General features: G+C 52.1%; 1 protein-coding gene across 1 annotated transcript; it reads left to right on the forward strand.

Moving 5' to 3' along the window:
- The first annotated feature begins 5,196 nt into the window (after window positions 1-5,196).
- Window positions 5,197-21,004, forward strand: LOC119110496 (dynamin-like 120 kDa protein, mitochondrial). Its single transcript, XM_037234344.1, is given in 19 exon segments — window positions 5,197-5,241; window positions 5,243-5,287; window positions 5,687-5,831; window positions 6,209-6,322; window positions 8,222-8,257; window positions 8,685-8,780; window positions 9,023-9,180; window positions 9,572-9,735; window positions 11,497-11,635; window positions 11,936-12,197; window positions 12,887-12,981; window positions 15,423-15,568; window positions 16,106-16,267; window positions 16,880-17,067; window positions 17,983-18,088; window positions 19,168-19,396; window positions 19,863-20,000; window positions 20,219-20,548; window positions 20,858-21,004. Coding segments are annotated over 19 exon segments (2,745 nt in total).
- Window positions 21,005-22,819: the final 1,815 nt, after the last annotated feature.

Consider the following 22,819-nt stretch of genomic DNA (forward strand, 5'->3'; position numbering starts at 1 on the left):
CTTTTGCTTGCAACTGTTCTTGGTCGTCTGGAGACCCAAATAGTCCAATTTTGTTGTTTTTTGTGTTAAAAAATACTGTGTGTGTCCGGCCGGTTATGGGTAATTTTGGAGTCTGTGGTTCCATTCGTGGCACAAGGGGCATGGCTTTGTGCCCCCCCCCCCCCCAGCGGATTCGCCACGAGCAGCTTAATAGATGGGATCCGACAAGAACATAGGGGCATCCATTCAACGAAGAAGTACCCAACACATAATGTGGAGCGCTCCGAACGATCGAGTGTGCCCGAGAAGGGATGACATCTCGACAAGAGCGCAGGACCTTCCGCTTCAGTAAGAAATATTCACCACACAATATAGAGGACCCCACAACATCGAATGCGCCAAAGCAGGCAACAGAGAGTACCCAAGAGTATCCAAGATCCAATGTAGAGGGCCACCGAACCATCGAGTGTGCCCAAACAGATCAGATGGGGCCACCGGCAAGAGCGTAGGGCCCGCCATTGCAAGTAAGAAGTACCTGAGACTCAGTGTGGAGGACCCGAAGGGTCAAGTGTACCCGAGCAGGCTAGCGATGGCTCCCGACAGGAGCGCAGGGCCCTATATTCAAATTCTAAAACCCAACCCGCAGGGCCCCCAAACAATGCAATGCGCCCGAGCAGGTCGACGGATGGGACCCAACCAGACCGTAGGGCCCTAGGCAGGTGACAGAGAATTGGAAGGGCCCTAGACGAATGACGAGGGCTCATGAGAACATGGCGAGTGTGCCGGTAGGCGACCGAGACCAACGTGAAGGGCCCTGAGTAACCGAGAACACCCCGGCAAAGTTTCGCTGTCCCTGCTTGGGCAATGGGCCCTCAGGCCGACGGCGACACGGAGCCGCCTGAGCGGTACTGGTGGTGTCTGACCGACATACCGGCGCTTATCGTCTCAAGAGATCCCGATCAACGCCAAGGGCGCTCTGGTTGAATTGAAGTGCACAAGCATGCGGGCCAAGGCCCTTGGACACGCCCTCCGGCCAACCATGGATTCCTTCGAACCCTTAAATCGGGACCTCAATCACCGTCTCAAAATTGGACCTCTAAAACGCGTAAAAGGAAGCACGCCTCCCCTATACCCCCATCTGCGCCACCAAGCGAGAAGAACCCAAGATCAATGTGGCTGACAAATGCAAAGAAATAAAGGGCATTGTAACTTAGGCTCCTTAACTTTCGGATTGGTTCTGCAAGGAGATAAACGGCTCCGGAAATCAGTGTTGGTACTCTGGACAGCGTAGTGAGTCTTAAAATCTCTGAATCACCACCTTTTCAATCCGTGAATAATTTTTTTTTTGTCTTCTCCTGGTCCCTTCACTTCGCCCGCAACTGTTGTCAGTTGCTTGGAAGCCCAAAGACGTCCAATTTTGTTGCATTTTGTGTAAAAAATTGCATCTATTCAGCCAGCCATGGGCCCTTTCGGGGCCTATGGAGACATTCGGGAACCACTGTGGGGGGGGGGGGGGCAATGACCGTCCCCCTCGTCTGGGTATGCCCCTGCTTGTCATCAACTTCTCTGGTCTTTCAGTGACGTCACGATTTTGCACCGGGCTGCATAACTTGTAACTTCTTCATTCGATATTTCAGTTACGTCATTAATTACTTGAGAGACGTTACCTCAGGACATAGTTGTTATGGGGCCTTGCCTCAGCCGCACGTTCACGTTACATTCATTCTCGATTCCGAGACGCGTGCGTTTGCGGTAGGCGGCACCGGGTGAACGGTCGGCACTGTTTATGTGATTTTCGCGCAGTTATGATTTATTATCGTTGTAAGAACTATCTTTAACGGCTGCTTAAAGATCGTGAGTATTGTTCCTATTATTCATACCATTAGTCCATAGTATTCCAGATTGGCATTGCAAGAAGAAAATCGCTGTTCTCTTGTAATTAACGATGTTTTCTATAAACAGGACGTTTGATGTATATGTTCGTTTAAAGGAGTGGTGTATTCCTTTTATTTTGACCCTTTATGGTGATACTGCTGTGCAGAGGACTTCCCATGCTAAAACTTACAAATTAGGACATATTTGTTTGGGGGAGGGGGATGAATCATGGTCATTTTGCACCATTTATGATGCTCTCATCTGGGAAAGTTCCACATCTGCATAATTTTTTAGCATACTCTCTTTGCCACTAAACAATATATCTTTATCAGCAAGACATAGTGGACATTATTAAATGTTTAAACAACTTGAGGTGGTAGCTTCCTCTCAGTTACAGCACTTGCACATATCTAATGTTAAGAAAACACAAACACCATAGCTGAGATGCATGGAGCTAAAGCTCATTTTGCACACTTTTGTTATTGCTAGGCTTGAGGTGGGAAGTCAGATGCGGCATGCAGGCTGGAAATTGGCTGCGTAATAAACTGGCTTGAGGATGGCTTAATTTGTGCCGTTGGTTTGGTGCCAGAGGTTCAGGTCCAGGTCCAGGTTGTCAGGTCCAGTCGCAAAATATGCACACTTTCTTTTTTATGCAGTCCTGATAAGTGATCTGCACAGCAGAGAGAGATACATAACTTTTGTTATAAACAAGGGCTGGAAGAATATGGCAGCAAACATCATCTGTAGGATAATGCCCTTAGACTCATGTTAATCAGAAATAGGATGTTTGTTCTTCATTTTAAAGTAAAATATAGTGACCTTTGTGCAACAAAATATGAACACCTGTCTGTTTTTAGCTGAGAGACACTGAAATAATGTTAACTTTTTTTAATTTTTCCTTTTGCAACATTTTTGGCTCAAATTATTTCAGACAGCAAATGGGTTATTGGGAGCCAAATTGCATATGATAGGGGTGATCCCGACATTGGTAGGTAGGGCGACTCAACATTAGGGCTGCTGTGGCTCTGCAAAAGCATGTACTCTTTGTGAACTTTGTTATGCTTTTTAACCTCAGAGATGGATACTGGTATTGATTTCTTGAGTCTGATTAGGTTATAGGTTAGACATTCTAGGTTTCTGTGGACCAGCAAATTGCTTTCTTGCATGTATGTTGGAATGCACTTATTTGGGGCTTGAACAAATGTGGAGAACATAATAAAGCAAGAAGCATGTTCCTTTGAGCACAGTAATGCCATCACCATAGGCAGGACTGGTCTTTGACATGTGCCTTCACCTGTGTGTGCATGTGCATTACATGCATAACAGGTGTTTTGTGCTCATGTAAAGGCACTCCTTCCATGGTGCAAGTTTTGGCCGTTAAAAGCGAATTACATTGAAATAATCAAAGTCACGGTAATAGATAGCACGTGTCGTTGTTGCCCATAGCTGTTCCATACCAGTAAATTGATAGTGCTTCGCACCTGCAGGGATTTGTACTAAGCTGGTCAATAAATACACACATATGAATCACCATTTCATGATGTATATAATAGTTACTTGTAGGCTTAGGAAACCACCCAAGCTGTAAAATGGGGCCTCAATTGACAAGAGCACCATTGGTGTCACTGAATTTCAATGGATGTGGGCTGGGAGGTTGCTACATGTACACAATCCTTGCCTTTGTTGCAGTCTATTAAGTGCTAAGTACTGTCCATATAGTTTTCAGGATCTGACGGGTAGGGTCAAGACGTGCTGGCATTACAAACATGTTATGTGGGTTGTGTTGAAGCAGGCACTGGTAGGGTATGTAGCAAGTTGCAATTCTGGATTTTTGTTTTTTTTTATGTTCACACATATGCTTAGGAGTTATCAGGTATGCGGGTTGTTGGCTCATAGCTCGGGGCAGATGTTATTGGTCCACTAATGGTTGACAGACTTTTTGTATAGTGCATTCTTATTTGAACAGGGTAATTAACAGTCTTAGGCTGCAGCAGTTTCAGTCTTTTGTAACTTTGCTGCATATTAGTAAATGGTATCATTTATCTTGCCTTGCCTGTATAATTAATCTTGCCTTGCCTATATATAGTTCATCTTGCCTCAGGCCCTAAGTTGATTAATGATAATGATTGCTGCATTACGTCTCACTGACAACAAGGACCTGTTCAGGACAGATGCCTTGGGAGGTATGTGTCATGCTGTGCTGGCATGGTAGGGGCTCAGAGCCAAGACCAATAAGTCCAGAGCTGATCATCCTAGCCCACAATGAAGCACTTTTCCAGAGACCAGTCTTTCCAAGGTGGTTATGGGAAAAATGTGACTTGACCAAGGTCATCCAGCAGGCTCCTAAACCAGCTGGCTGGATTTTATGCAACCCAATTTCTGCTACCTTGGCCAAAAGTCTGGTATCACAGTTTTTTCATGCCTTTGAGCATTTCCTCTCTGGTCCTGTTGCTAAAATGCTATCAGGGAAGCTTTGAGTCATCTGTGCTTGTGACTGTTGTCAAAGTCTGTGTTTGTGCTTGTGAATGTTTATCCACTTGCCCAGGTGCCAATTGGGTATGCACAAAGGTGGCATACCCACTTCAAAGGGAGTGTTTCGCATATGAAGGCATTCAATCAAGCATGATATATGATGAAACAAGCTCAATTGCAACTTTTGGTATACTTTTTGAATGGAAATGACTGCTCTAGACAGCTCACTTCTCTGTTGAGTAAATATACTCCTGAGTGCGGCATGGTTTGATTATTTCATCATACCTTGCACATTGATTGAGGGTCAATTGGCGGCCATTATATTGGAAATGGTGCTCACGAACGCCAGATATGAACGCCTCAACAATTATATTTTTATGGCATTGACCGCCGCACCGCTCATTGAATGGTTGGATTTGAATGACGTTATTATGACGTTATGAATGCCAAGGTGACTTTGAAATACACTCCCCGATAAACCTTTTACCATTTTCGCGGGCGTTAGAAATAGCGCCAACCGGTAAAGATACACTGACCAAACCACAGGCTGCGGGTATAAGCCGGTTAGATTTTAAGGAAGCAAGGTGTTCCGATCGAAACGTTATCCAGCTTATCTCTTGGTGCGTGCATGCCCGTGTATAATGTATGTGTGTGTCTGTGCGCATATGTGTCTTACCTACCCTTGCACTTCCCTATCTCACTGGGCATGTCAGGTATTTGACACCGCCCCCACACACTGTACCCCAGCCAGCGTCCGCGCCCCGCGCCCTGCCGCTGGCCCGCCTCACCCTGTATCATTTGTTTGCCGGCAGCGGCTGCTCCTCTGGTCTGCGCTATTGGCCCGCGCCCGTCGGCGCACGCGACATCATCATGCTCCTGGCGCGGATCGTCCGTGGCGCGCTCAAGATCCGCTATCCTGCTCCTCGGCGGCACTCTGGCCGGCGGCTACTCCATCCAGAAGGTACGTAACAGCTGGTCCAGGGAGGACTGGGTCAACGTCAGAACTCGGAAAATAGCGCTGTGAGGAAGGAAGCAGAAGTGGTTGATCATGAAAGAGCACGGGCTGGCGGGAGCTGTACTGTCTCTGCGTTCATCCGAGTGCATATATTATCATTACCCGTCACCGTTTAATGTCAGATATGTCCGGCTTGCAGATGATATCCTTCGTTAGCTGCTTATTTTGAAGGTGATGTTAAGATGTACCGGCAGGGGAAGGGCCTGGGGAAGAGGGAATCTTCATTCACACGTCGTGATTGCCCGCACATACCTCGATCGTAATGGTCGGCGTGCAGTGGCTGGTAGTCCATGACGCGTTCCACAGTGTCCAAGCATATTCACGTAAAGGTGCATCCTTCCGCAGTCTTATGAAGACTTTAAGAAGGGTCTTCCAGATGTGGGCTGGTTGAACAATATTCTGCCTTCGAATGAATCGGTCGACGCATTCAGGGGCAAGATGATCACGTTCAAGGATAAGTTCAGGGATTCGTTTTCTGCCATTGAATTCGGTAAGCTGCGCGGTATGCTTAGAAGGTCATGTGATGTGAATTATATAAACAGTGTTCGATTTGGCCCTGACTCGGGTTGGATAGGTGATGAAGCGTTTTCCGGTATTTATCACACCACCCGAGAGCGTCACATCTCTATACGATTGATCTCATTTTGAGTTATGTGGCCGATGCGGAAATCGGAGGATGACAAATGCGCTTCTAGCTAAAAATAATGTTAAGCTGCGTCGCCACGTCACACATTCTCTTGCTCGACTCTGCATAGCCTGGACTCGGCACAAAGATATTCAGCTAAATCCCAAAGTACGTTAATCCATGCAGGGCTCCAGCTATGTCATCCTGAATGCTGAAATATCAACTGGCAATGTGGCCGGCAGATCCGAAGACAAAGGAGCTGTATGGAGACAAGATGACCGACTTCCGCGAATGGTTCCAGCAGCGGCTGGACGACGCTATCAAGGCTTCGGAGGGTGCACCGTCCGGCGACCCAGGTCTCGCCCCCCAACCGCCACCCCAACCCCCTCCGCGACCTTGCCTGTTGGCTGTAATAACTGCCACCGCCGCTTGCTCTTTGCTATTTGAGGCCATTTTGCTCGGATCCTCCAAGGGGTTTTCACGAATACGTGGATTAGAGAGCATAATAAGCCGTCTTGAGGTGTCGACCGTGGAAATTCCCACTGTAATTTCAAACTCTCCGAAACACGTTCGCTGGCGAAGCTACCGAAATGTTCGCAGCTTGTCACTTGCGCGCCACGATAGACACGATCAGAGATCACTGGCGTGTGCATCATCTTACAAAAACATAGACACGACGCATCGCTATACCGAACAGTATCGTATGTGTATCAGGCGTGGGGACGGGGCCTCTGGCCTCGACAACGAATCCAACGCCGAAGCTACAACGAGTGAGCTGAAGAGCCTAGGCAGTGAGATGAAGCGGGAGCCGGAGCCGATGGCTTTGAAGTTTGCCGCTGCAAATTTGAAGCGGAAGCCAGCAGCCTCGTATTTTAAAATGTGGACTCGAATCCAACGCCACTGGCTTCAAACTGTGGACGCACAGAGCCGAGGCCGCACTCAGCGGCTTCGGACTTAGGGAACGCGAAGCTGAAGTCAACGCCATCATTTCAATATCGCGAGACCGACGCCAAAGCAGTGTTAGGTGTACAACGTCATGTTGTGAAATCGACACCATTTTCGCGTCCACTAAAACTGCGATCAGACAAGATGGCGGGGGTTTGGTGTAGTGATTGGGAGAGGTGTTAACATTACGGACGGAAGATAATGTTGGGTTATCACCTCTCTCCTTTGTGTTGATATGTACACGGTGTTTTGGACAGATAGTGCAGCTGCTGCCAGGCGTAAATTGGCCCTGAGGTGCGGTATATTATAGTGACATGTCGGGCAAGATCGTTTCCGCGAATTAAAGTCGTAGCTGCAGTGTAAAACAATGGCTGATAAAGGAAAACTCGTAGTTCAGTTTCGCATGAAGCCAAAGCCAAAGCCATGACTCAGATATCGTTCGAATTCCAAGCCGAAGCCGAAGGTGGTTGATCAAGATTACACAAAGCCGAAGCCGAACTCGAAACTATTTGAGGAAGTCCCCTGATTTGCGAAACCGAAGCCGCGCTTGGTTTCGTCCCCCTGCCTCATGCGCCCAGCTGCCTTTCCATGTCCTTTACACGCTGCATGTGCGCCCCAGCATACATGGCTCTTGATAGTTGAAAAAACGACTCACAGTCCTGAAAGAGCCACCAATTATAAAGTCAACACCGCAACAGTTGTGCCTTGGGAGACTGACTCGGGATCAGGGGTGATGCAGTGGTTAGGATGCTCCCTCTGCACTTCTCGGTCTTTGATTGCGGTCCGGGCCACACCACTACCACATCCTATCTGGTGCCCAGTAAAGACATCCCGTCTCGAAACGGCTCTGGCAGACGCTGAGACGTGAACTCCCAGGCAATCATATATTGATTGCGTCGCTGGCAATGCAAAGCTGCTGGATGCACCGGGACACTCGGTAGAGAACAGCATAGTTTGCTGTATATATTTGATCAGCTTGCCGCTGCTGCGTATGAATTTGGCTGCCGCCTGACCCTGCTTATTTGACGCCGGCCGGCCCTTTTGTAGTATGAGATCACTGGCCTCAGAATGCGAGCACCTGTCGTAGAACACGGTCGTGTCATGTGTCTCCACACTTCTTTTGTTGGGGGCTTGTACTGTGGGTGGCTGCTGGTGCAGAGCTATGGACGCTGATTCTCCCACGTGCTGGCGCTGACACGAGTAATGGTGCCTGATGTTTTCCACGCAAACTTCACGATCTCTACATTTGACAAAACATCGTTTTCTAAGTTTGTTGTTCCGTCCCGTTTATACTCCTGTTTTGCTTTTAGGTTTGCGTTTCCTTGGCCTTGGACCATTTCAAACAGGTGTGTGGAATCAAACCTTTCTACCAAATGGTGTATCTGAGTAATGTGTTGACATTGCAGTGCCAGTTGATTGCAGTTCAATGCAAACTGTAGATTCTCTTACGTCATGTCATGTCATGGTCTGGGACGTATTTTAATTGAAACATATAGCTCTCTTCTATTTATTTACATACCTCCTTTCTGTGCTTGAATTGTTAATGTTCTGGTATTGCGCTCAATCGTATTCTGATTCACTCGTTCTCCATTTCGTTTCTATTTTGGCTTTCGCCGAGTTCTCAGGTCATCATTCATCGTCCAGGCATATAAGTTGCGCTCTGTTCGTGTCTTGTGATATTTTGGTGGAGACCTTTGCTACGCGGCGGTGCGCCGGTTTCGGTGCTGCGCGTCGTCGTGTGGCGCGCCTGACGCTCCGGCCGCGTGCCGGCAGACCCCGGTGATGGTGACCCGATGGAGGCCGCGCCGGCCGCCGCGTTCGCCTTCACACGGCCCACCACCACCTCTGGAGACGACACGAAGCAGAACGGTACGGCGCCGCGCCGGCGCGACGAAGGCCGGGCCAGGGAGTGGGACAACACACACAGGCTGGGCTGCGCCGACTGGGATCATGGTGCCCCAGGGACTATAATCCTTTCACCCAGTTACCTTTGACCCCGAGACTGAAGCTTAGAGACCCCGTGCACGCCGCCCGGTGACCCCGAGCGTGTCGCTCGCCTGTTAACCCTGGTCCCAGTCACGCCGTGACTCTGAGCTTGCTGCTGCCTGCAGTGACGATGCAGCAGAAGCTGGACTCGCTGCAGCAGGAGCTGGCGGATGTGCAGCTTAAATATCAGCGCGAGCTCGAAAAGGTCGAACGCGACAACAAGGAGCTGCGCAAGCGTCTGCTGCTGCGCGGGAACGAGACGGTGGTGCAGAGGAAAATCAAGGTGCGCAGCGGTGTTGCCAGCGTGCCCACAACTGGGGGGGGGGGGGGGGACGGGGGAGGGGGAAAAGGGGACGTTGTCATCTCTGCCCCCGCGGAGATGCCGTTCAGTCCTGTGGCCGAGTTATCATCGAATTTTAATCGTCATTTTCGTAGTGTGATATTAGATATTTTAATGTCACCAAGGATCATGTGTTAGATCGGCGGAATAATCTCAGCGTCAATAGACCCGCGATGGCCACTGGTATTTGTCTGCCGTGCTCCTTCCCGATGACTGATTATTCCTTTGCGCAACATTTTAATCGTGTTGGTTGAAAAGCGAGCGCGTTTTCTGCGCGTTGGCTTGTTTTTTTCCCTAGGCCGACAAATCAAACGCCTCTCGGTTTCGTTGGCAGAAGTCATTGATTGACATGTATAGCGAGGTGCTGGACGAGCTGAACGACTACGACTCGTCATACAGCACGCAGGACCACCTGCCGCGGGTGGTGGTAGTGGGTGATCAGAGCTCCGGCAAGACATCCGTCCTCGAGATGATAGCACGCGCCAGAATATTCCCCCGGTAAGGTCTCCATCCTGGAGATGATCGAACGCACCGGGATTGTTCCTGGTAGACATCCCTCCTGGATGTGATGTGACTCGCCAGGTTATTAGCACCTTCATCCGTTAAGATTCCCGTTTTTGTGATGAATACTCGCGTGCGGATCTTTTCCTAGTACTCCGTTTTCGGTATGGTCGCATGCCGGTATGCCCCCCGTAAAGCATTTGCTCTCGAAATGATGACACGCACTAGTACTTTCTCGTGGGTGGACTTTTAAAGATCTAATTCAAACCGTTTGGATGCATGGATTTCTGGAATCGTAGCTCAGAGCTAAGCAGTGCTTGTGTGAGCCCTGACCCCTACCACCCGATCGCGCAGTTCCATGTTAATAACAGAATTTGGTGGCGGAAGCATGACGTGCCGGAATGCTCAGCACGGTCTGTCTTTTCCTCTGACGTCATCTGATCTTTTTTGCGGCCTGGAATACGTTACATTCAAAATGCAACTTGAATAACAAAATGCAGATGCAATTTTATAACAAAATACTTTCAAAACGCAAAATACATTCGTCCTGGAGATGATTCCTAGAATAGCAGTCTTTTGCGACAAGACTTCCATGGTGTGTCAAATCGATGAGGATTCGTGATGCGTCAGATCGATGAGGAGCTGGCATGTGGTGCCGATTCGTATGTGTCAGCCGTGACTGGGAAATCGCTCCTCGTAATCAATCGACATTCATTGGACACCAGGACAACGAAAACCAAAGTCAGCCATCAGCCGTTTAACCAATCACGTAAAATGGTACGCTTTTTTAAGAAAATTGGGCGACAATGCTACATTGGTTATGTCGCTGGCCTCTGGACCTGTCGGTCTAGGGCTCGGCTCCGATCACGCGGCCACCGCATCCACATAATACCTCATAAAGGTACGCGTCTCGGAACAACCCTGGCGGTCGGTGAGAGGCAAAGTCCCCATACGCTGTTATTATACCTAAAGATAAAATTGTGGACGCGTTTACAGGTTCTTTTTTTGACTTTTTTTAGCAAGTGCCTGGAGAGCCGAGCGAAGCCTCTCTCGCTCGCTTGCTCGCTCACCCTGCATTAATGCGCACAATTATTTTAGCTGTTAACTCGACAGTGTCGTATTTTTGCGAAATGGCGGTCATGAGCAGTGATCGCCATTGGACGCCATCGACCATCTCGAGAAAGATGCTAGCTGGAGTAACGAGGCCTACACGTTAGGTGGATGCTATGGTGAATATTGGCGTGCGAAAAACGCATGGCCTCAGCTCACTATCTCACAGAACAGTAAGCAATGTGGCTGGGCACATCGTGGCGCGGCTGGGAGCAATCGATATGTTACCTGACTTTGTCGGTATTATGAATCCCCTCCAGGCGAATTTTTTTATGCTTTCGTGAAACGAATATTTCAGTCGTAGGACAGTGGAGATATGACGATCTCTCGGATGATGTGATAATTTTGCCCTGGTAATATATCCATCCTTTAGATGATCGTGTATACCACGACCATCCTACAATGTGCCGATTAGCTATAATACTTCAGGTGAATTGGAACAGAAACATGTCTATACGCCAGCATTCCAAGTTAGTTCCCTTTTCTGCTGTCGTTCTGTAGTCAGGCTCGCCTGTGTGATACAATATGTGTCCGGTTGTAAAATATGAACTGTCATGAGGTTTGCTGCTTTACGGTGGTGCAGTTGGGAGGATGACAGATGGTCCGAACCAGATGACTATAGTGTGACGAGCGTTGTTTGCCCCACAGCGGTGCCGGCGAAATGATGACCCGCGCCCCGGTCAAGGTGACCCTCTCGGAGGGCCCATACCACATTGCCCAGTTCAAGGACTCCAGCCGCGAGTTTGATCTGTCCAACGAGACTGACCTCAGGGATCTCAGAAAAGAGGTATAGCTTTGAATTACTTGATCAGATCAATGAATGTGGAAGCTTTTTACGTTTTCAATTGGATGCCCGCTTTTGGTGGGTGGCGCGCGCGAAGTTTTGAAAAGTCGAGACAACGTATGGATTTTCATTTATGCGAATTGAGAACGACAGATGGCTTAATAAAACTCAACGTCCTTGTTCCTTCGCCTTTGGAAGGCCCGTCGTCCTGTTCAGTTCGCCTGCAGTGGCGGCACCAAAGCGTGTAATGCACACCGCCACTCAGCGGGCGTCCTCAAACCGCGCTCCGGGCACCGCCGGCAGGTGGAGCTGCGCATGCTGAACTCGGTGCGCGGCGGCAAGACGGTGAGCCAGGAGGTGATTTCGATGACGGTGCGCGGCCCGGGCCTGCCGCGCATGGTGCTGGTGGACCTGCCGGGCGTCATCAGCACCGAGACGGTGGAGATGGCCGTGGACACGCGCCAGGCCATCAGCGCCATGTCCGAGAACCATATGGCCAACCCCAACGCCATCATCCTCTGCATACAGGACGGCAGCATTGACGCCGAACGGAGCAACGTTACGGGTATGCTGCGGCGCAGGGTATGGTGGGGCCCATTTGACAATGGTATGGGGTCGTCCGGCGAACGGAGCAACGTTACGGGCATGCTGCAGGGCAGGGTGTGGTGGGGCCATCTAACACTAGTATAGGGTCGTCTGGCGAACGGAGCAACGTTACGGGTATGCTGCGGCGCAGGGTGTGGGTGGGGCCCATCTGGCACTGGTATGGGGTCGCCCGGCGAACGGAGCAACGTTACGGGTATGCTGCGGCGCAGGGTATGGTGGGGCCCATTTGACAATGGTATGGGGTCGTCCGGCGATGATACCGCCCGCTTGACACGTTGCGGTGGCTACTTGGGTGTGTGTCCAAGTGCTCATCGACAGCGGTTCGTTAATCAGTGCTTAATCTGCTTTGTAAAAGACTACGTAAAACTCGATTGTATCTGCTTAATGGTGCACGTGCAGTGGGTGTGCGAACTATCGAACGATTGTCTATCGCCGAGCGAACTAACTATCGTCTTGATGTCAATAATTGTGTGTGATTCCAATGGCAGGTTCTGCCATCCAATGGCAAAATCTGCCATTAGAATGTTTGCGTGCGGAAGTCTGTGGATAGTTATAAACGAAAACATTTTGGGGTGGAGCGATGTGGGTATATCCGTGTATCCCTCACCAAAATGGATTATGTACTGAATAACATTTGTTTTTCTTCAGAGCTAGTTTCAAAAATGGACCCGACTGGCAAGCGAACAATTTTTGTGCTGACGAAGGTGGATTTGGCTGAGCAGAATTTAGCCAACCCGGACCGAGTGAGTAACTCAGCCGTGAGGAAATGCTATAGTGAAATAGCATCATAACATGCTCGTTTGCAATGGCTTCAGTAAGTCACGTACGGTTTTCCCATGGTTTTACTCACCAAACACCCCTCTACGACGTCGTTTATCCAACGGACTCCATATTACGTACTCATCCCATGGGACTTCGCTTCCGTCTTGCCCTGTATGCTGTGCACCAGGTCTGACGGCTATCCTCGGTCACGTGTGTCTTGTTCTATATGCTGTGCACCAGGTCTGACGGCTGTCCTCGGTCAGATGTGTCTTGCTCTATATGCTGTGCACCAGGTCTGACGGCTATCGTCGGTCACGTGTGTCTTGCTCTATATGCTGTGCACCAGGTCTGACGGCTATCCTCGGTCACGTGTGTCTTGCTCTATATGCTGTGCACCAGGTCTGACGGCTATCGTCGGTCACGTGTGTCTTGCTCTATATGTCTTGTATCAGGTCTGACTGTTGCCCCTGGTCACATGTGCCTTGTTCTATATGCTGTGCACCAGGTCTGACGGCTATCGTCGGTCACGTGTGTCTTGCTCTATATGCTGTGCACCAGGTCTGACGGCTATCGTCGGTCACGTGTGTCTTGCTCTATATGTCTTGTATCAGGTCTGACTGTTGCCCCTGGTCACATGTGCCTTGTTCTATATGCTGTGCACCAGGTCTGACGGCTATCCTCGGTCACGTGTGTCTTGCTCTATATGCTGTGCACCAGGTCTGACGGCTATCGTCGGTCACGTGTGTCTTGCTCTATATGCTGTGCACCAGGTCTGACGGCTATCCTCGGTCAGATGTGTCTTGCTCTATATGCTGTGCACCAGGTCTGACGGCTATCGTCGGTCACGTGTGCCTTGCTCTATATGCTGTGCACCAGGTCTGACGGCTATCCTCGGTCACGTGTGTCTTGCTCTATATGCTGTGCACCAGGTCTGACGGCTGTCCTCGGTCAGATGTGTCTTGTTCTATATGCTGTGCACCAGGTCTGACGGCTATCCTCGGTCACGTGTGCCTTGTTCTGTATGCTGTGCACCAGGCCTGACGGCTATCCTCGGTCACGTGTGTCTTGCTCTATATGCTGTGCACCAGGTCTGACGGCTATCGTCGGTCACGTGTGTCTTGCTCTATATGCTGTGCACCAGGTCTGACGGCTATCCTCGGTCACGTGTGTCTTGTTCTGTATGTTGTGTACCAGGTCTGACGGCTATCCTCGGTCACGTGTGTCTTGTTCTGTATGCTGTGCACCAGGTCTGACGGCTATCCTCGGTCACGTGTGTCTTGTTCTGTATGTTGTGTACCAGGTCTGACGGCTATCGTCGGTCACGTGTGTCTTGTTCTGTATGCTGTGCACCAGGTCTGACGGCTATCCTCGGTCACGTGTGTCTTGTTCTGTATGCTGTGCACCAGGTCTGACGGCTATCCTCGGTCACGTGTGTCTTGCTCTATATGTTGTGTACCAGGTCTGACGGCTATCGTCGGTCACGTGTGTCTTGTTCTGTATGCTGTGCACCAGGTCTGACGGCTATCCTCGGTCACGTGTGTCTTGTTCTGTATGTTGTGTACCAGGTCTGACGGCTGTCCTCGGTCAGATGTGTCTTGCTCTATATGCTGTGCACCAGGTCTGACGGCTATCGTCGGTCAGATGTGTCTTGTTCTGTATGCTGTGCACCAGGTCTGACGGCTATCGTCGGTCACGTGTGTCTTGCTCTATATGCTGTGCACCAGGTCTGACGGCTATCGTCGGTCACGTGTGTCTTGCTCTATATGCTGTGTACCAGGTCTGACGGCTATCGTCGGTCACGTGTGTCTTGTTCTGTATGCTGTGCACCAGGTCTGACGGCTATCCTCGGTCACGTGTGCCTTGTTCTGTATGCTGTGCACCAGGCCTGACGGCTATCCTCGGTCACGTGTGCCTTGCTCTATATGCTGTGCACCAGGTCTGACGGCTATCCTCGGTCACGTGTGTCTTGCTCTATATGCTGTGTACCAGGTCTGACGGCTATCCTCGGTCACGTGTGTCTTGCTCTATATGCTGTGTACCAGGTCTGACGGCTATCGTCGGTCACGTGTGTCTTGCTCTATATGCTGTGTACCAGGTCTGACGGCTATCCTCGGTCACGTGTGTCTTGCTCTATATGCTGTGTACCAGGTCTGACGGCTATCCTCGGTCACGTGTGTCTTGCTCTATATGCTGTGTACCAAGGACGGCTGTTCCCAGTCACGCGTGTCTAAAGCATCATAAAATCTCCCCTGGGGGCCTGTTCTACTTTTAACTGGATGGTGCTCCTCGTCCGGCCGACCACCGGCAGCCGTCCGTGCCATCGCACAATGGTCTAGGTTGCGCCGCGTTTCCGGCTGGCAGCGCTGTCTGTTTTGTCCCGCCGCAGCCCTTCCCACGCGGTGACCGTCTCCCGTTTCCCCAGATACGGAAGATCCTCTCGGGCAAGCTGTTTCCGATGAAAGCGCTCGGCTACTTCGCCGTTGTCACTGGGCGCGGCAGCAGTGACGACAGCATCGACGAGATCAGGAACTACGAGGAGCAGTTTTTCCAGAAGTCTTCGCTCTTCCGGTCAGGGCATGATGCCTTCCTGTTCTGTTGAAAGTGCATATATCGAGTGGCGGCTGGGCGTTTCCATGTCGTCTGTAATATACTCACCCAATGCGGTATGTAGTGCAGCTTGTATTACAGCTGATGGCTGCCAGTTCAGTTGTAAACAAACCACCCGCCTTACTGCGCGTCATCTGTTTGTGTACATTAACTTTCATGGCCCTGTCGTTGCCAACTGATTTGAGTGTTCGAGGGCAGTGATTTAATCCATGTTTGACCCAGTATATGACGTTCGACGGCAGACGTGGATTGCTGAGACACATGATGTTGTGTCAATGTAATTTGTGCGTTTGCGCGAGTCGTGATCCATGGTCACCTGTCGACGGCACTGTGCCGTGTACGACATCATGTTAGGTGCCAATTACCGTCCACATGTGTGATGTTCACGTGGTCGTTGTAATAGGCCTGACCATCGGACGCTGCTGACCTGAATAGAGGCAGGTGACCCACGCGGCGTGCATGCCGTTGCTGACGTCGTTGTGACCGATTTGAACGCAGGTCGGGAGTGATGAACTCTGCCCAGTGTACCACACGCAACCTCAGCATGGCCGTCTCCGAGTGCTTCTGGAAGATGGTGCGGGAGACGGTGGAGCAGCAGGCGGACGCCTTCAAGGCCACTCGCTTCAATCTCGAGGCTGAGTGGAAAAACAACTTTCCCGGGTGAGACGCGCCGGCACGTGGCCGTCTGGTGGTGCGGCCCTGGACCCCAGCGTCAGTGGGTTCTGGACATCAGGCTGACGCTGAATGTGCTGACGGCGACGACCGGCAACCGCGCAGGTTGTGACGTTAGCGTGGGTAAACAGAGCTCGTCTTATTTTCAATGCATTTACTGGGTACCAGTGCGTGGTAGCCTTGGTGTTGCCTGCCGGTCAAGTGCCAGCCACCTGCTGTGTGTGCGTGTGCGTGTGCGTGTGCGTGCGTGCGCGTGCGTGCGTGCGTGCGTGTGTGCGTGCGTGCGTGCGTGCGCGCGTGCGTACGTGCGTACGTGCGTGTGTGTGTGTGTGTTTGTGTGTACGTGCGTGCATGCGTGTGTGCGTGCGTGCGTGCGTGTGGCTCAGTCCGGGTCGGTCTGCCGGGACGCTCGCTGCCTGGTGTCCGGTGTGTGGAGCCGTGCGTACGTGCGTGCGTGCGTGCGTGTGGCTCAGTCCGGACACCTCTGCGTGTGGCTCAGCTCAAACACCTCTAAGGCTGTGTTCCTGTTGGCATGACGGGTGCTGCAGCTGTGTCTGGGAACCCTGGGTTCTGACGGCGACACTCCTGGGCCGTTCACAGGCTGCGTGAGCTGGACCGGGACGAGCTGTTCGAGAAGGCGCGTGGCGAGATCCTTGACGAGGTGGTCAACCTCTCGATGGTGTCGCCCAAACAGTGGGAGGAGGCGCTCAACAAGCGACTGTGGGAGAAGATGGTGTCCTACGTGTTCGAGAAGATCTACTTGCCGGCTGCGCAGAGCGGCAATGCAGGTCAGAGATAGAGCCGCTGCATTAGGTTTTCGGTGGTACTGCAGGTGCCAAAGCTGAAGCGGACGAGTTGTTACCATTTGACGTCCTTACCGCAGTCCGAGGAGCTACCCATGCCAAAAAGCGGCAGTCAGTTGACGGCTACCGTTTGACAGACGGTAGTCACTAAGTCATATGGAAGCCAGTTGGTCATACTGAAACCAGTTCAGTACGCCAAAGAGCTGGGGGGGGGGGGGGGGGGGGGGCGGTGGTGGTACGGTGGTTAGGGTGTTAGGCTCTGGACCTGTCGGCCTTTGGTTCCAGCCCCTGCCACTCCATCGCTGCATCCCACATGATGCGTAATAAAGGCATCTGTCTCACAATGGCTCTGGCAGTTGATGAGGCGTAATCCTCAATCATTACTGTGAGAGACTGTATGGTCAGGCGGCCAAGACAAGCTGGCCGGAGTCGACACCAGTCTGCCAATGGCGTAGCGTTGCGACGTGCACACGGCGGCGGGCGCCCCGCCGGTGGATTTCGTCCCACTCCCGTCCACCTCCCAGCCCTGGCATTTAGTTTATACCAGTCCTGTTTGGGTAACGTTACCCAGCTGCCCAGGTCCGGTCCGTAAGCAGCCGGCTGACAGCGAGGGTCCTGAGGTCCGAGCCAGCATCACTCCGCGCTGCGGACACACTGCTACTGCCTGTCGGCTGAACACTGACTTAATGCAATCACCGGTACTCTTTCGCCGCCAGAGATCATCTCCTGGTGCGACAGTTACACCAAAGGGTCACTGCGACCTGACTGGCATCCACCACGGGAGATCATCTCCCGGTGTGTGACAGTTACACCATAAGATCACTGCGACCCGACTGGAATCCGTCATGTGCATCGGATCGCAGCGATGCTCATCTTTTAACGTGTAATACCTGGTCTCAGGTACCTTCAATACCACGGTGGACATCAAGCTGAAGCAGTGGGCGGACGACAGCCTGCCGAGACGCTGCGTTGAAGTCGGCTGGGAGACTCTCGAGGAGGAGTTCAAGTGCGTGCTACCCGGCATTGATAGTTGTGCCGATCACGCCTTTTCCCCTTTCTTGTTGTACTGATAGCCGACTCGTCGGCAAAACTGGCGCACCTTACGTCACCTGTGCAGAGACCATCGCCAAGTACTGGCACCTTACGTCGCCGACGTAAGGACGCCCGACTACTGGCACCTTACGTCACCGGCGTAAGGACAGCAAGTATTGGCACCTTACAGTCACCGACAGAAGGGCGCCAAGCGCTGGACATTCGTGTGATTCATTGGGCCGAAATTTAAGACGTTTGTATGCAGTAATGGGCCTTTTTCTTGTCGATGTTTGTCGCATAGAGCGTGGAGCATCGGAAGATGTTAGCAGATTCTTTTCTGTCTGGCCGACTTACTCAACCGGATGCCATGAATGATCAGTAGTTATGGAAGCGCTAGGGTGCCATCTTCGACACCCTAGTTTGATGCATTTGAGGAGCTCTTTCGACAGTGACGTTAATCTGCCTATCTACATTTTATGTTGTCTTTCTACGTTATCTATAAATATTTTCATATATCCAATCGGGCATGGACTAAAAGACAGATTTGATCCATCTGGAAGCAAGAAATTGAACGAGTACATAAATGTTCTGCCCGTTGTTCTTTAAATGGTATGTAAGATTTTCGACGTCAGCTTAATTTACCCTTATTCCAAAGCTGTACAATCGAGGCCCATCACAGAACATTGTGACGAGATAACTGATGCTATGGTGGCCTCTGCGCTATTACGCTCATTCGGGAAAAAGGCTCACTTATTTTTTGATATAAGTGCTATTGTATAGGGCATACCTTCGTAATGTGATATGAAAACGTGCTGGCACAAAAATGTGCCGCGTGGCCATGTGTCGTCTACCTGAGCGAATCGAATTGGTGGCGCAAACTTTTGCTTCACAGATGCAAAACGGGAATCATAACTTCAGAAGTGAAGAGTACACGTGAAATAATGCAAGCGAAATGATGCAATCAAAGAAAACAAGCGGTTAACACAAACTGCGTAATCTTTCACTCACTGCGTTTGCGGTGGACCTGGTGTGTGACCGAGCGCGCATTTTCAGGCGCTTCATGTCTCGCTCCGAGCGGCGGCGAGATCACGACAGCCTGTTCGACCCGGTGAAGCGCGCGGCGGTGGAGCAGGCGCTGCACGACCACGACTGGGAGCAGCGCGCCGTCGAGCTGCTGCGCGTCATCCAGCTGAACGCCCTGGAGGACCGGGCCGTGCACGACAAGCGGCACTGGGACGCCGCCGTGCAGTTCCTCGAGGAGAGCATCAAGGACAGGCTGCAGGTGCGCGGCGCCACAGCGGCGGTCCGGGCGACGCCCGCCGGCCGGTGCTCAGCTCTGAACAGTGGCTGGATGCCGTCGTTGCCTGCTGCTACCGGTTAAGGCAGCAACAGACGACGCTTTGTATGGCGCCCGCGGTATACAGCCGTCGTGTACCAGCGCGATTCACCTGCGCTTATTGTGAGAGTGTCGGTTAGTATTTCGGGCCAGAAGATGTGACGTGGTTTGTGTGTCGTGCAAGTGTACTGGACCCTGGTGGGACGTCAGCTGCCCCAGCTTGACGTGTCAGACGTGTTAAGGTCCGGTGCAACACACTTGGTTGAGCTGCCCCTCGATGCTGGTGTGGCCTCTGTGTGGTCGGTGGCAGGATGAGCGACGGATTTGATCAGATCGGTCAGCGGCGGAATGGCCGCACCCTGGTACTGGCAGCGCGCTGCGTCGGTGTGTCAGTGCGTGCTCCGTTCCCCAGACGACAGAGCAGATGCTGCGCGAGATGACGGGCCCGGGCGTCTGGGAGCGCTGGCTGCACTGGCGCTCCGCTACCAGCGAGCACGTCCGGAGGGCGGCCGTCCGCACCGAGCTCGATAAGGCTCTGCACGCCGACTACGTAAGCCACACACACAGATAACGCTACAACTGCATTGGCAAAAGAAATCGAGCAGTATGGGTTTAACATTGGGCAGGCAGCTTAGAGTGTGAAGATCGCGGCGCATTTATGTGCTGTTGTGCGGGTTTTTCCAGTGACGGTGCTTTTAAATCGGCTGATAATGTGCTGTTCATGTCATTGATTCACTGAGACTACGATGTTTGTATCGTCTGCCCCAGGAGCACCCGCCCCAGCTGGGCTACGACGAGATCATGGCCATCCGCAACAATGTCAAGACGAGTTCAGGCCTGGAGGTGGACAACGAGCTGATTCGGGACACGTGGCGGCCCGTCTACCGGCGCTTCTTCCTGCGCAAGGCCCTGGCGCGCGCCTACGACTGTCGCAAGGCGTTCTGGCTCTACCACCAGGACGTGGCTGAGCAGGAGTGCGACTGCAATGACGTAGTGCTCTTCTGGCGGATCCAGCAGATGATGCGCACCACGGCCAACACGCTCCGTCAGCAGATCATCAATCGCGAGGCGCGCCGGCTGGAGAAGCGGATCAAGGAGGTGAGTGGGGGGCGAGCACCGCCTGTCGGGGTCAGTGTGCCGGAGTGCAACATGCAGTTGGGGAAATACCGCCTGTCGACGGGCCAGTGTACCTGAGCGTATCATACAGTGAGGGGACACCGCCTGTCGGGGGGTCAGTGTACCCGAGTGTATCATACAGTGGAGGAGACACCGCCTGTCGAAGGGTCAGTGTACGTGGGTGTAGAGCGGTTGAATAGCATTTAGAGCAGCTGTATATGTAGGTGGCGCGCCTGAAATTTATCCTCGCGTGTAGGATTAAGGCTCCTAAGTTTGCGCGATCCATTCCAGGTGCTGGAGGACTGGAGTCTGGACGCCGAGAAGAAGCGCACGCTGCTGACCGGCCGTCGGGTCAGCCTTGCCGAAGAGCTGAAGCGGGTCCGCCAGGTGCAGGAGCGGCTCGAGGAGTTCATCAATGCTCTGCAGGACGAAAAGTGACGGTGAACCGTGCCGACCCACTCCAGAACCAAACGTGCGTGAGATATCGACGCACTTTAGAGCAACAAGGGTTGTTAGGAGTATGCCACGCGGCGTGCTCAAGGACGAAACTGAACTTTGCGAGAGTGCATGAATGAGCATGAGCTATGCGTGGGGTTTTGCATCCCTGGAACAAAACCGGAACTGCAATATGATCGCCATCATGACCCGTTGTTAGTGGCGAAGGGCGGCAGAAACCCTCGAGTTGTTCAGCCGGCACGTAAGCCAGCTTGCCTCGGGATAATTCTGCGAAAGGCATCGAGTTGGAAGCAGGCACTGTGATCTGTCCAGCCTGCGTGCCTGACGTGCCGCCACATGGTGCCCGTGTTGGCCGGTAGCGTGCGTCTAGCGCCAGTGAAGTCCGTTTGCTGTGAATCCCGTCGTCCAGGGCTCTCCGGAGACTTTGGACTTTACCAGGGGCGGAGAGCGTGGCCGTCGATTGTTGCGTTGGGCATACTGAGCGGTTGAGAAGGGGCAGGACGCATTGAATGCATCCGTGGATTACCTGGCGACGACGTGCTAGGGCAAGTCTATGACGTCACGGCCGATTGCGTGAGACGGCGCGCAGCCGGTTCCGATTGGTGAGTCTTGCAGCCCGGCGCTGAAGGCTTTGCGATGTTTGTACTGTTTTGTTACCGACCAGCCGGAGAGAGACGAGGGGTAGCTCATCTGAGCGCGTATCATCATCTGGTCAACAGGGACAGCTCGTCTAAGGGCGTACTCCTGTAAGCAGACGACTTGTAGGGTGCTCTGAAGCTTTAGTGGTGCCGCGGTCCGCGCAGGCGATTTCATGTCTTCAGTCAATAAATCCTGTGATCGTGCCGTGTTGTGGCATCATTGCAAAGTGCTGGAAGCCAAAAGAAGTATAGCCAGGAAGACTGTCTGTGCATCTATTGCGTCAATCCGTTCAGGGGCGCTTGTCGCTGCAAGGTTGTTTATTTCGCGTCGACGGGTAGTGCGCTATGCCCGTCTTTCCTGGGTGGGGTCGGTGCAAAGCACGGGTTTTCCATCACGCTGCTGGCAGACAAGGATCAGCCCGTTTGCCGCCTGCACAGTGGGCGGGTTAGACTGTTAACCGAGGTAGGTCTGTTAGACTGTATTAGACCGAGGTAGGCCTGCCGATCCAAAGCCGTGAGTGAGCCTGCCCGGCGCGGCTACGTTGCAGCTGTCACTTTGTTACAACAGCGAGTCGCGTTTCTCTATACGTGGTCGTGTGACTAAGAACTTAATGTCCATGCTTTGTCCGACGCTCACATTGCTCCAATATTGTTCGTTATTGCACAACGGGACCGTATTAGATACGACGACCATGGGTCCATCCGCAGCTGTCTCCACAAATGTATCAGATTAAAGCCATTACCTTATTCGCCGATGTCCAATCCATCCGAGTCCATACGCAGTCGTTCCGCAATACGCCGTCCTGGCGTGGGACTGCGAAGCGCGTGCAGATCTCCGCAACCGCGGTGGTCGGTGCTAGGCTTCAGCCGGAATACCGAACATAATTCGGGTGTTTATGATACTGGCTAGAACCGCGTGTGTTGCTCCGCATGGTGTGGCACTTACTGTCCGTACTACAATTTATGTCATTTGTTGTCCTAGGAGCAATACGAAAAGTAAAACTGGCCCGACTAGCGCGGCAGCTGGACAATACCCTGGTACATTGCTACTAACGTTGGTGGGGATAGTCACGCAAGCATTGGCTAGCGCAAGCTCGGGTCTCAGAAATCTATCCATCCAAAAGGGTTCGGATTAAATCTCTACAAAGGTGCAGGGTGG

This window comes from Pollicipes pollicipes, unplaced genomic scaffold (genome assembly GCF_011947565.3).
Source record: "Pollicipes pollicipes isolate AB1234 unplaced genomic scaffold, Ppol_2.1 Scaffold_7231;HRSCAF=8579_pilon_pilon_pilon, whole genome shotgun sequence".
Lineage (NCBI taxonomy): Eukaryota > Metazoa > Arthropoda > Thecostraca > Pollicipedomorpha > Pollicipedidae > Pollicipes > Pollicipes pollicipes.